The sequence below is a fragment of the Rhincodon typus genome, chromosome 13 (assembly GCF_021869965.1).
Source record: "Rhincodon typus isolate 14 chromosome 13, sRhiTyp1.1, whole genome shotgun sequence".
Lineage (NCBI taxonomy): Eukaryota > Metazoa > Chordata > Chondrichthyes > Orectolobiformes > Rhincodontidae > Rhincodon > Rhincodon typus.
The window spans coordinates 55205662-55218895 of NC_063344.1; the positions used below are offsets into that span (position 1 = coordinate 55205662).

General features: G+C 36.5%; 1 protein-coding gene across 1 annotated transcript in view; it reads right to left on the reverse strand.

Annotated features, from left to right (window-relative positions):
- LOC125484637 (GRB10-interacting GYF protein 2-like) overlaps nt 1-13234 on the reverse strand; it is a 49796-nt gene that overhangs the window by 992 nt on the left and 35570 nt on the right. The window contains exons 4-8 of the mRNA XM_048604125.1: nt 8995-9117; nt 6929-7108; nt 4961-5077; nt 1402-1610; nt 5-78 (exon numbers count right to left, since the gene is read on the reverse strand). Coding sequence (XP_048460082.1) covers nt 5-78; nt 1402-1610; nt 4961-5077; nt 6929-7108; nt 8995-9117 — 703 coding nt within the window. The remainder of the gene's footprint in view (nt 1-4; nt 79-1401; nt 1611-4960; nt 5078-6928; nt 7109-8994; nt 9118-13234) is intronic.

Genomic DNA, 13234 nt, shown 5'->3' on the forward strand with positions numbered 1-13234 from the left:
ACACCCTGAAACAACTTCATTAGCTTTTCCTCTTCTTCGGCCTTTTTATTTGCTTTGTTCTGAACTCCATGTGACTTTCTGAAAGAGCACCAAATTGTTTTGCATTAAATATTGCATGAAGAAATCACATTTCTTATTAAAAGACTAAAACAGACCATATTTTAAACATGAACTGTAATTTTCTTCAGGGATTGGAGATGTATTGTAACTTCAAACGGAAGACTGGAGATGACATTACATGTCATTTCCACACAACTTACAGTTGGTTAGTGCAAATTTTAACAAAGAGCTTGAACTTTACTCAGGCTGGGTAGAGGGGAGGGCAGCAAGTAATCTAAAAGCTTCTGAAAAGTCTGAAATGTTGAGCTTCCACAGGAGAGCTGTATAATGGAGAAAAGCAGATCAACTGCCCATTCTAAAAGATCATGATGCAAACCAATTGCAATTTTTAAAGAGCAGATATCCTTGCCATTTACTTACCCAATAGTTTAATTACCAGTGACTCTAGTCTAAATGTTAAAATACAAATTTGTACTTCACGTTGACCAAAGTTGATGACATTGACTCGCTGCTGTTGATCAATAACTTAAGGGCAGTGAAATACAAAAATACTGCTCCACATTACATACAATGTGTCATTATCAACAAAGTAGACACCACACTTTCACAGACATTGAACAAGAATCCATGAAAAATATGTTTAAGTAATTCATGCTTCACAGTACTTTTCTTAAAAAAAAAACTGCAGTAACAGAACAAGAGACAGTAGAAACTGCCTATGCTGGAGAATCTGCGATAACAAGGTGTAGAGCTGGATGAACACAGCAGGCCAAGAAGCAGAGGAGCAGGAAAACTGACGTTTTGGGTCTGGACCCTTCTTCAGACCCGAAACGTCAGCTTTCCTGCTCCTCTGATGCTACTTGGCCTGCTGTGTTCATCCAGCAGTACACCTTGTTATCTCTGTCAACAATCAATATTTGTTCTGTTACTAAGGCAAATATAGCGCTAGGGAAGTTAAAGTACGAATACCGCAAGAAAGGACTCACGAGAATCTTTAGTATCAAGTGCAGAAGTTTACTGAATGCATATTAAAAGCTTTTAGAAGTAAGCAATCTCTTGGATTTGGACAAACTATTAACGCGTATGTTTATCGTTATTATAACTGCTGAATTACTCCCAATGTTAAAATAAGCAAAACACCAGCCCAAAAGGCGACTCATTTTCAGTGACCCCAATGTCAATCCCACAGACACCTCTTCCTCCACAAAACTTTCCATTTTTGTACAAGGTTGAATGCCAACTCTATTTTATGAAATAATTATTTCCAGTATTTGAATGGTATTACAGTACAATATCAATTATATCAGGACTTTTCCTGATTAAAAGAAGCTGTCTTCTTACCCAGGGTTGGAATTGTTCTTATTACTTTTGGAGAGCTGGTTTCTTGCTGGAGGACCCACTTCTTTCACAGCCTCATCCCAGAAGCCCACGTTTGTGTTCTTGTGGTCTGGAGCACCCCAAACACTGCTAACGTCTGTTCCCCACTGGTTGGTGGGACTGGTGTTTACTGAACCCCATACTGAAGTAGTGCTAACTGGTAAACTGGAATGCTAAATGAAACAAAGACAGCAAATAACGGATCTGCTCTTTTCAATATGAAAGAGCTTAAAAAAATTATACTGCAAAATATTATACACATTAAATAGTCAATACAATCTGTTGCCAATTTTAAAACCCATTAAAGTTTCCACATTAATTGAAAGGGGGTAAGCCTACAGAAAGCAGTGGGACAGAAGGGTCGGCCGGAGCGGGGAGGGAAGACGAGGAAGCCACGAGGGGGCAGCTGGGCATATGTCTTACAGTTGCATTTGCATTGATCCTCAACAGCAAGAAATATACAAATTAATAAATCCCTTGGACATCTGACATAAACTATCTAAAACTGTTTCAAAGCTTGCAAAATTCATTCTTCAACCAAATATTATTTCATAATGGAGGTTTAAATGGAAACCTAGCAAATATTCATATCATAGCACATGGTCAATTACACAAATAGAAAGAAAGAAAAAAAATGCAATGACAAGCAACTTTATCAAGAACAACAGAATCCTGATTTAATACAGTTGAACAGTTTCTACTCGGGGAGTGTCAGCCAGCTATTTCAGCATAATTGCTTTAAATGAGCTCTCATTCTTTTATGCAAGCTGCAATCACTAAGTCTAGACGATAGAAACCAAAATTACTTCAATAGATTGAAATGAAACAGAGGGTGATTTGCACAAAAAGTAACTTTAGGGAAAGGTAATTGCAATTCAATTGATCATGCTTAAACTATTCTGCAATTGCTAATACCAGCAATCATTCAAATTTACTGAGTACATTTTTCATTTATTAATAGACAAAAATTAACTGGATGAAAACTGGGAGTTGATCAAATAAAACATTGTTGTAATGCATATTATTCTTTTCAATCTATCAAAAGAAACGAAGGTAAGAAAACACAAGCTGCAGTCATTTATTAGGATTTCTCCATATTACCTTAACTGATTACATTAGAAACAATACATTTTATATTTCAACATTATAATCTTTTGACACAAAATGTGTCCCTCAATTCCACTGAGCTGCTACTCTACAATTCTAAGGCTCATTATTTTTCTGTGAAAGGTTATCGTTCTGAAACATCAACCCTCTACAGATGCTGCTTGAAATGCCTTCCAGTGTTTTCTATTTTTATGTCAGATTTCTACCACCAGCAGTATTTTGGCTTTTTATTTTAATATAATAACTGAACTGACTCATTAAAGTGAGCTGTGAGAGCTGGAGATATAGGAAGTACTTACTATCCAAAAATTAACCGGTTATGCAGCTAACAATGGATGGCAAAATAACTTCTGCTCTTTGACAAGGCAAATGCATTAGTTGAACAGCCTATTGAAATCAACATGGTTTTACAAGAGGGAAATCGTATTTGACAACTTTTCTGGTGTTTTTAAAGAATGTTAATTCACAGGATAGATAAAAGGGAAACCAGAAGATGCTGTACACCTTTATTTCCAATAAGGTACCACCCAAAACTCTAATGTGCTAGAAGTCCATGGAGACAGGGGTAGTATGTTAACATAAATAAGTTGAATGTGAACACTTCCAAGACGGCTGTGACTAGGGGAGTGCCACAAAGAACAGTCAGCCCCTCGAGCATATTGCACCGTTTAATGAGATCATAGTTGATCTGTGGCCTTACCCCAAATACCTTCCCTTGGCCCATACCTTTGCTGAACAAAAAGTGATCTCTCAGATTTTAAATTAACTGATTAAGCATCAACTATCATTGTGAAGAGTTCCGAACCTCTACCATCCTTTGTCCGGAGAGGTGTTTCTCCTAACATCTCTCCTGAATGGTTTGGCCCTAATTTTTAAACTCTGCCCCTTAGTTCTACAATCACCAGCAGTGACAGTAGTTTATCAACCTTGTCTTTTCCTATTAATATTTTGAAGCCTATGATAAGATCACCCCCTAACCTTCTAAACTCTAGAGAAAACAGGCCTAATTTGTATAATCTCTCCTCATAACTTAAACCCTCTTGGCCAGGTATCATTCTTGTGCAAATATGTTCTATTCCCTCCAAGCCAAATATATCCTTCCCAAGATGTGGTGCCCGGATTTGACCACAATACTCCAAATGGGGTCTAACCAAGGTTTTGTGCAACTGCAGCCTAATTTCAGGGTCCTTATACTCCAGTATCAATGCTGGGGCATCAACAATTTATAAGTTGACTTATACAAAGAGACAGTAGTGTATCAAGTTTGATGAGTTGAAGTGAGATGGGAAATGTAAACTGTAAGGAGGAAGTGAGAGATTATTCACTTTGATGGTAGAATTAGCAAAGCAGAATATTGTTCAAAAGGTGTTGAACGAGTGTTCAAAGGGATTTGGACGTATTTATACAAGAAACAAATGTTAGTGTACATGTACAGCAAGTAATTAAGATGGCAAATGTCTTGGCATCTATTACAAGGGGATTGGAGTATAATGCAGTCTTTTACAATTATTTGAGTATTGTTGAGACCACATCTGGAGTACCTATAGTTTTGGTCTCCATCATCAAAAAAGATTATTCTTGTATTGGAGGAAGTACAATGAAGTTCACTGGATAAGTTCCTCAGATGAGAGAGGTTGTCCTACTTTGCAATGCTAAGTACATTGCTTCCATATTTACACGAAGTTAGAAAAATGTGCGCAATTCTGTTGAGATACACAAAATTCTGAAAAGATGTGACACAGTAGACATCAAAGAGAACTAAAAACAAATTACTGAGAAAGCTCAGCAGGTCTGGCAGCATCTGTGGAGAGAAAGCAGAGTTAACATTTTAAACATACATCTGAGAGATTGTTTCCCATGCTAAATAAATCTAGAATATGGACAGCAGAGTCTCTGAATAAAAGAAATCAGTTATTTAGGACAGAGAGAGCAGGAGAAATGTTGACATTCATAGAGTTACAAGTCTGGAATTGTCTACAGCAGCAAATTTTGGATGATTACATTGCTGAGTATATTTAAGATCAAGATCGAGAGATTTTTGGTTACTTGGAGAATCAATGAATTTGTTGTGCAAAAACAGTGCAGATGAAGCAGGAGGTCAGCTATGATCAGTGAATGATTGATCAGGCACAAGGAGCCACATGTTATACTCCTGCTTCTATTCCCAAGTTTTATCTTTGCAAGTGTAAAAAAAAAACTTGATAAATCTTTTACAGATGCTGTAAGAATAGTACTGTGATAAGAAATCTTTGCAGAATATGCACTTGAATTTCTATGTTAGCTCTTCCCAGGACAAGGAAAGTATTTTTCACTTAGCCCTATCGTCCACATAATATTGCATAACTGAGTCAATTTGTTGGACACATTTTTCCCCCATTACAATTGCTTCCATTAAGCTATTCTTCTCAAAACTCACGTGGTTCCGCTCTGATCCTATTCGCTTGGTTGATGGTTCCTCTCTTTTCATCGTTATGGTGTTTTTAAACGATGACTCCTCATGACCAGCAGAGAGATTTAGCTTCACTGCTGCTGACTTATTTTGGGGATGCAGGGAGAGGAAAACAATGTAAAAGAGAAAGCTATGTCATCAGGAAGTCATAGAGAGCAATACTTTATTATAAACAATTAAGCTCAAGAATCTTTGATTCATATAAACTAGGTGAAAACAAACAATCAAACGGAATTTCAATAGTACTGCTTTCCGTCTCCTGCTGCAATTTCAGCAAAAACCATAGATGAATAGTGTCAGCATCCACATATTGATAATTTTGAACGCAAGTAATAAAAATCAAAGACTCTCACTCCACTCTCTTGAAATTTTAGGGAAATTACTTGAAATGAATTTAATACTCTTAAGTATCTTACTTGCAAGCTGAACAAGAGATACAGGTGAACTTAAAGCACTGTTTTTCCCAATTGTTTCAAGGGTTGGAGAACAGAAATTGGTTAAAATCAGCTCAATAATCAGAAAGACATGGATTCATGAGGAATGAATTAACTTAAGTTAAATTAGAAACAATGGTTCAGATTTTTCCAGTTTCAAGACTGTCACAATATTCCCATACTTCTTCACAACAGTTATATCGATAGCAAAACAATAAAGGCGTGCTTGACCGTTAACAACACGAGTTTTAATGTGGAATATTGAGATTAGAAATTGAAGGTCAACTTTGAGAATATGCCTGGAATTGGAAAAGAAATTATAGATTTCAATTTTCTTCTGTCACAAGTTCTCTCAGCAATACAAAACTTAGCAGAGATAATATTTGACTAGCTTTCATATAGATAGATGATAGCAGCTTAGATTGGAAAGTCACAGGTGTGACAAAACATAAAAGGATCAAACTGAAAAGTCTGAGTAGGTGCATGAATAGTGCAGAATAGAAGACTTCCACAGCCCAGAAGGATGATCTCACTCAAAAGGTACCTCCAATTAGTATTATTTGATTGTTTTTTCGAAGTTTTCTTCTCCAAGTAGTAACACACTTTTTAAAACTTATCAATTTGGATTAGACAACTCTTTCCAGAAGAGTAACCCTTTGCAACAGCCCTTTGTGGTAATCAAACTCTTATTCTTTTATTTATTGACTCCCAATGTTACGATTACTTGACTAAATTATGCAGCAAGAAATAGCTTGATAGTAGGAATATAACTAACAAGTAGACATAGGTAGAATTCTGCATTTCAAGAACACAGAGTATATACAAAACTGAGTGTGTTAAATGTTTTCTGTTACAACATTACTGACGAGTGTATTAGGAAGCTTATGGAGAATATCTTTCTCAGAGGAATCTGAGTACAGATGCTCAAATTATATACTTGATGTTTTATTTACAATTGGGATCTAGTGGCAATGATTTACCAAAATCTACTGAGCAGGAAGATAAATTCTATATTATACAAGTGTGGTAAGTGACTAAGTGTAACGAATGACTCAAGATTTATTTTAATTTCTTTATTTTAGGTTAGCAAAGGTCTACGAAGTTAGCCGTGAAGGAGACCTTTACTGTTTTGCACGTTCTGTAACGCAATGAATGGTGCCTTACATTCATTGTAAGTAAAGAACACTGCTGTAGATATTTAAAGTGATAATGGTTTACTTAAGCTAGAAATGTTGTATTTGGTATGGTAGAAAGCTTGGACTTGGTTTATTTCCAGTGAAGTTAGATTGACAACTTGATGCCAACTAATTTATCATCAAAAGTAATTAAATTATTTTAACTGTTCAACCCTTCTATCATTAGTCTTGACCAAATCATGACTAAAGTCTGAAATTTTCTGAACCAGGTTTTCAGCTAATTTTTCAAAAAACATAGCATTAAACGTAGCTAGCATTAAAAACAAACACATCCCACACAACAATTATTTATTTAGAATACTTACCGCTCTTGTCTGTGCTTTGTTCTCCTGCTGTTTTTGCATTTGCCTGAACTCCTCTTGCTGTATCTCCAAAAGTGATTTGGTAGTGACTGAAGTTTTGGGAATATTCCCCCATCCTGTCAGTTTCTGCTGCTGGTTTTGTTGTTGCAAAACTTTCATCAATTCCTGCTGCTGCCGCCGTTGCTATTGGTAAAGAACAATACACAACCAAGGATTGGCTAAAATATTTACGAAAATATAACCCTGGTTTGGTCTCAACTGGAATGCTGCATCCAGCTCTGGATGCCAGACTTTAGGAAAGGTGTAAATGAGTTAGAAAGGGCAAGGCAAAGATTCAAGACAACAAGCCAAGAGATGAACTTCAGTTACTAGATGTACTAGCAAAGTTTGGACTGCTTTTCTTGAAGATGAGAGGAAATCTGATAAAGGTGTTCAAAATCATGAGGAGTCTTAACAGAGTAGACAGGGAAAAAACGCTTTCTTTGGGAGAAGGACCAGGAACAAGATTTAAGGTAATTGACAAAATGCTCAATGGGAGAGGTGACAGCCAAGTGGTATTACTGCTAGACTGTTAATCCAGAGACCCAGATAACATTCTGGACCCAGGTTCAAACCACGCCACGGCAGATGGTAGAATTTGAATTCAATAAAATATCTGGAATTAAGAACATAATGATGACCATGAATCCATTGTCAATTGTTGGAAAAACCCATCTGGTTCACTAATGCCCTTTAGGGAAGGAAATCTGCCATCCTTACCTGGTCTGGCCTACATGTGACTCCAGACCCACCGTAATGTGGTTGACTCTAGGGATGGGCAATAAATGCTACCTAGCCTGTGACGCCCTCATCCCATTAATGAATTAAAAAACGAGGAAAAACATTTGCATGCAGCAAGTGGAGGGGATATGCAATACACTTCCTGAGATTGTGAAAGAGGGCAGGTTAAGTCAGGGCATTCAAGAGGGAATTATTATAGGAATGTGAAGGTGGTGCGAGTGGCACCTGATAAACTGCTCCTATAGAAGCATACCATACAACAATGTAGAAAAAGCTCTCTTTCCATGCTGTAACAATTCAGTGATACTATTAAGCATAAACAAAAAATTGACTTCACCTGAAACGATACAGAAATGTTCATAAATTTTTTTTTTTTTTTTTTAAGAAAGACTTGATATCCTGTTTGCATCCAAGATCAACAGCACCTGGAAATCAGATTCCCCTAGACTGTCCATCATATTTTGATCTTAATCAAATGATACCTGGTGCAAGTAGATTCACAGTTCAGCAGAGACTGCTGCTGAAGGCCTCAAGCATGCATTTGTGAACAATGCAAAGGCAACATAGCATTGAACATGTTAAAATTTACACAGTGCAGAAGAACAGTTTAGTAACGAGGGCAATGAAGAAACTAAAAGTTGATAAAAGCACAGTTAAGACCTTTAGTGGCAGTGGAGGTAAGAATAGAAATAGACAGTGTTATGAAAGTGAAAGTAAAAGGTCTAAGTGATGAGTAGAATGTTAAAGTTGAAGTGTAACAACGTGCTAAATAGGATGCTAAATTCCACATTGCTTTTGCAGATGAAATAAGGCTATCAGTTGTTAAAAGGGATAAAGCGTTGGCATTTGAGTGGGGGATTTATAAAAAAAAAAAAAAAAAAAAAAAAAAATCGGTGCCGATTGAGCACAGATGTTCTTTTGTCTTCCCAAAGTTCAGTTGGATGAAAGACGGACTTAACTGGCATCAAGCAGACAGCAGAAAGATGATTATGGATCAAAGAAATTGAGATATAGAACTATACTTTTTTTGTTACTCAGTGGATATCTCAAAATACTAAACTAAACTGTCAGATGTAAAAGCAAAGACTTTTCTGCTTTTAAGAATGAGGGGATATGTTTTGAGAAGTATGTATCTTATTCATTTCCAAATACATAGGAAACATTTACTCTTGAAACAATGTGTAAAAACAATTGATGAATAACATTAAGCATTGAGTTTATAAAATGTATTAGTGACTTAAAGATTTAGAGAAAAGCTTCAATATACATCTTTAAATATACCGCATTACCTCTTCTCGTAGCTGCCGCTCTCTTTCCTCTTCCAATTTCTGTATTTCAGCTAGTGGTAGTGTATTCTGGGTTTGCGATGAAACTGAAGATGACTGCTGGCCCCATGTTGAAGAGGAAGGAAGCTAAATAAAAAATACTAAAATTATAATAAAACTAAAAACAAAAGTTCAAGAATATCAAGTACAGTAGTTTTGGTTTCAGACTAGCATAGCTGATTTTCTATTTGTACTCAATAGACGGAACCAAAAAGTTTAAGTCAGTAGTGTTCATCAGTTGCATTTAAAAGTGAACATTTTAAACAGCAGGTGTTAAGTGCCCTCCACATTATAGTCATACTTAGATTTTGCATAAAGTCAGAAAGGTAACATGATTTCCTGAGATAATACCATAATTCCTATCCTTCAGAATGGAAGTGCATTTTAGATGAGAAAATAGAAAAGAATTGGTCTTGCCTGGCACAAATGTTATTGACGATTCCAGCTATTGTTACTACTGGACAAGTCAGAGCCTAGAATGAAATCTAGATTGATAAATTTAAAAAAAAAAAAAAAAAATTTAACATGGCAATGCTTCACTGAAGCGTAAGCACACAAGACTGCAGAATTGGTTTTAAACAATTAAACTGAAGTTTATTACACAAAAGAAAGGAAAGAAAAAAATACACAAGTAACACCAAGCTATCTGAAAACACAGCACAATAATATCCCATTTATTCCTTAATAGGATCACTTTACAGGTATCAAAATCCAGAGAAACTTTCCTTTCCTGTCTGTTTTTGACTTAACTGCTTTCTCTTAGTTCCCGTCCTGAGTTGTGAGGTCTGCACACTTTACTGCAATCTTGTACACATTCAAGCTCGTAAAATATCTGCAGATTTCTAAATAAGCACTGCCAGTCTGCAATCTTCACAAACTACACTCTTACACTGAGGCTCTTTGGGGAGCGCTTTGAAGAAGCTCCTTTTCTAGGAGCATTTGACTTCAGTTGAGTCTTCTTCAAACTGAACTCAAAAGCTCTTAGAATGAAACTAAAAAATACGTTCATCCTAGATTCTGCAAAAGCAAAAGGTTGAACGTTTTCTCTCTCCTGTTATAAACGCCCATAGTATAAACAAAATTCTATTAACACTTTGGGAGTCCTTGCCAAGAACCTGCTCTATGACATGTACAGCTTTAAAATCATGATTACAGAAAGACTGACTTATTTAATCTTTAAACCTATTCAGAAAATTAAACCAAAACCAAGGTCACAAAAAAAAAAATCACTATTTTGAAATAAAAATCCTTTCTAAAAAATGATATAATATCCATAAATTTCACACCTTTCCTCACACTTGCCACTAATCAGCCCAAACCTGGATGTTGTCCAGGTGTTGTGGGTATGGATATGGGCTGCCTCAGGACAAAAGTTGCAAATGGTGCCGAATATTGTGCAAACATCAGCAAATATCCCCACTTCTGACTTTACGTGGAGGGAAGGTCATGAATGAAGATGGTTGGACTTTGCTCACTACCCTGAAGAACTCTTGTGTTGATACCCCGAGGTTGCCAGTAAACAAGCAATTATCAAGTCATGTGAGCACCAAAAAATGCCTTGTTAAACCAAGTTCCAATGTCCTTTCAATTACCTCTTAGAAAAAGAACAATTCATAACCCTTCAATACTCAGGGTCACAAACATTACTTTAAATATAAACCCTCTGTCACATTTCCAGCCTTGAAAAGTGTAACATTTTAAATGTGCTTCATTATAAAGAATGGTCAAACACTTTTGCTCAGTCAGGATGACCTAAGTTCTGTCATTACATACTAGCTAGTGCATTCTTATCAGAAAAAATAACTGCGCTTGAGGGGCAAACACACTGGTTAAAAGCTCCCAATGCACCTGACAACCCCAATGCCATTATAATGAACCCTAAACATCTCCATCAGTTTCCATTATCTCCTTTTTTTTGTGGGGCAAGAGGAGAATAGTGAGATATAGGACTGTAACATTGCTGCTACGCAGAAATAGCTATAAATGTTTAATTACTTGGAAGATTAAAAATATATGATCAATAAGGCAACGTCAGTTTAAGTTGTATGTTGAATGTGATTTGAGATGTCAAGTTTGAGAAAGCCCAACTTGAAGTACACATACAGGTATAAAAAACTAAAATGAGACTGTTGGAGTGCTTAATTGACTCAAATCATCATATTCAATCTAGGACAGATTTATCAAATTTAGTTTATGAAAAAATATGATCAATCTTGCTTTTAGGAGGGGACAGATTGGCACACTTTTGCACAGATTGTCAAAATAGGCAAATAGCAAATTACAGAAAAAGGGAGTAGAAAATAATGGTTTTACATTTCACGGATTTAGAAATACCGTATATATTTCCAAACATTGTTTTTTTTCATTTAAAAGTGGGATACATGCAAAAGAAGTTCAAGCTGTAGTTGAAAAGACAAACACACAAGTAGCAATCTGTGAAATAAACCTGGTAAGAATGGCTGCTTTAGTGCGAAACAGCACTACAGCAAGAGCACTGGATATGAAGCAATCATTTGGAAGATAAGATTAAATGTTTTTCATTTTGTTTTTATCAATTGTAACAACTGAACACAGAAGAATGCAACACTGCATCACATCCCTTCTCAAACTAAGGTGGTATAAAAATATTTTAAAATTAAGGCACATTTAAACTTAACACTATTAGAGTCTCACAGGTAATTGTAACCCTCTGAAAACCACTACTCCATCACAGAGGGCTGAATGTTCAACCACTTCCTTACAAAGTACAGCAGATATATCATTGCCCAAATGATGAAACTATTAAATTGAGAATGCTGAATGAACTACAAGCTCAAAACAGCAAGTTTTCTGCAACTGACACCAAGCTAACTGGACGAACAACAAAATTTTGTTCCAGCCACTATTGCCTGCTTATTTTCAAAATTAATTGATTTCACATTTCTTAAGTAACATTTACTACTAAGATTTTCTAAGCACTATTTTCTGAAACATAAGCACGTGAACAGTTGTCTTTTCTGGAGGCTAAGAGATGGAGAAAGTCAAGGGGCTTTGGTGGATAATTGCAATATCTGGCCTGGGCTGTTGGAGCCACAACTGACAATTCTGGGGTAAAGAGGAAGGAGAAAGGTCAGAGTCAAAGGAATGCAGAGTTCAAAGGTTAAGTAATCTTCGAGGAGGATGATAGCAACACCACAGACCTCAATGCACAGGGCTCAGAATTTTACATTGGACCCATTTTGGACCAGAAATAATGCAAGTCAGCAAGGATAGGGACGAAGAATGCATAGGAGGTGGAGAGAATTATGGAAGAGTCCTCAATGGCTTTAAATTGACTGAAGGTCTAGGTGAGGAACTTAGCCAGAAGAGTGCTGAAATAATCGAGTCGGTTGGCTGGTAGGTGTAGGGCGGGGGATTGCACAGAAGCATGAATAAGGGTTGCAAATGTACAATGAGAGATTAGAGAGGAAACACAGTGACAAGGCAGTAGGCTTTTTGATCATGAGTTCAGGTTAGTTTGAAGACAGTACAAAATTACTCACTTCAAGAAGGCTGAATAACAGTAGAAGGGTATTAGAGGATGGATGATCAATCACATTTAGGTTGTACAGAGACGGTAATGTAACATGGTCATAGTTGTGGCAAGATGTAATACATGATTTTGCTTAGAGCTATTTAAGCGCTTTTATGAGAACAAAAAGATTGGAGACAGTCACAAGGAGGAACAACACACATATGGGAGGTGATAAATGTTGAAAGATTTAATGCTGTCATCAAGGAACAAAATTTTTGCTAAAATCACAATTCAAAAATATCACAGCAAGGAATCTATTTGCAGTCTTTGGAGGAGTCCAGATGAGGTCAATTAGTGCAGAATAACAAAAATTTGCAAGAAAAATGTCGAACTATATGGCCTAACAGTACTGGATAAAGTAAAATAGATTTTAAATAAATATGTAATTCTTTAGTCAGTTTAGGTTTTGAAACCAATAGAAAGGACTGATTGAAAGCAGCAAAAGACAAATTACAGAGACAGTAGGAACTGCTGATGCTGGAGAATCTGAGATGACAAGGTGTAGAGCTAGATGAACACAGCAGGCCAAGCAGCATCAGAGGAGCAGGAAAGCTGACATTTCGGGTCTAGACCCTTCTTCAGAAATGGGGGAGGGGACAGGGATTCTGAAATAAAATAGGGAGAAAGGGGAAGGCAGATAGAAGATGGATA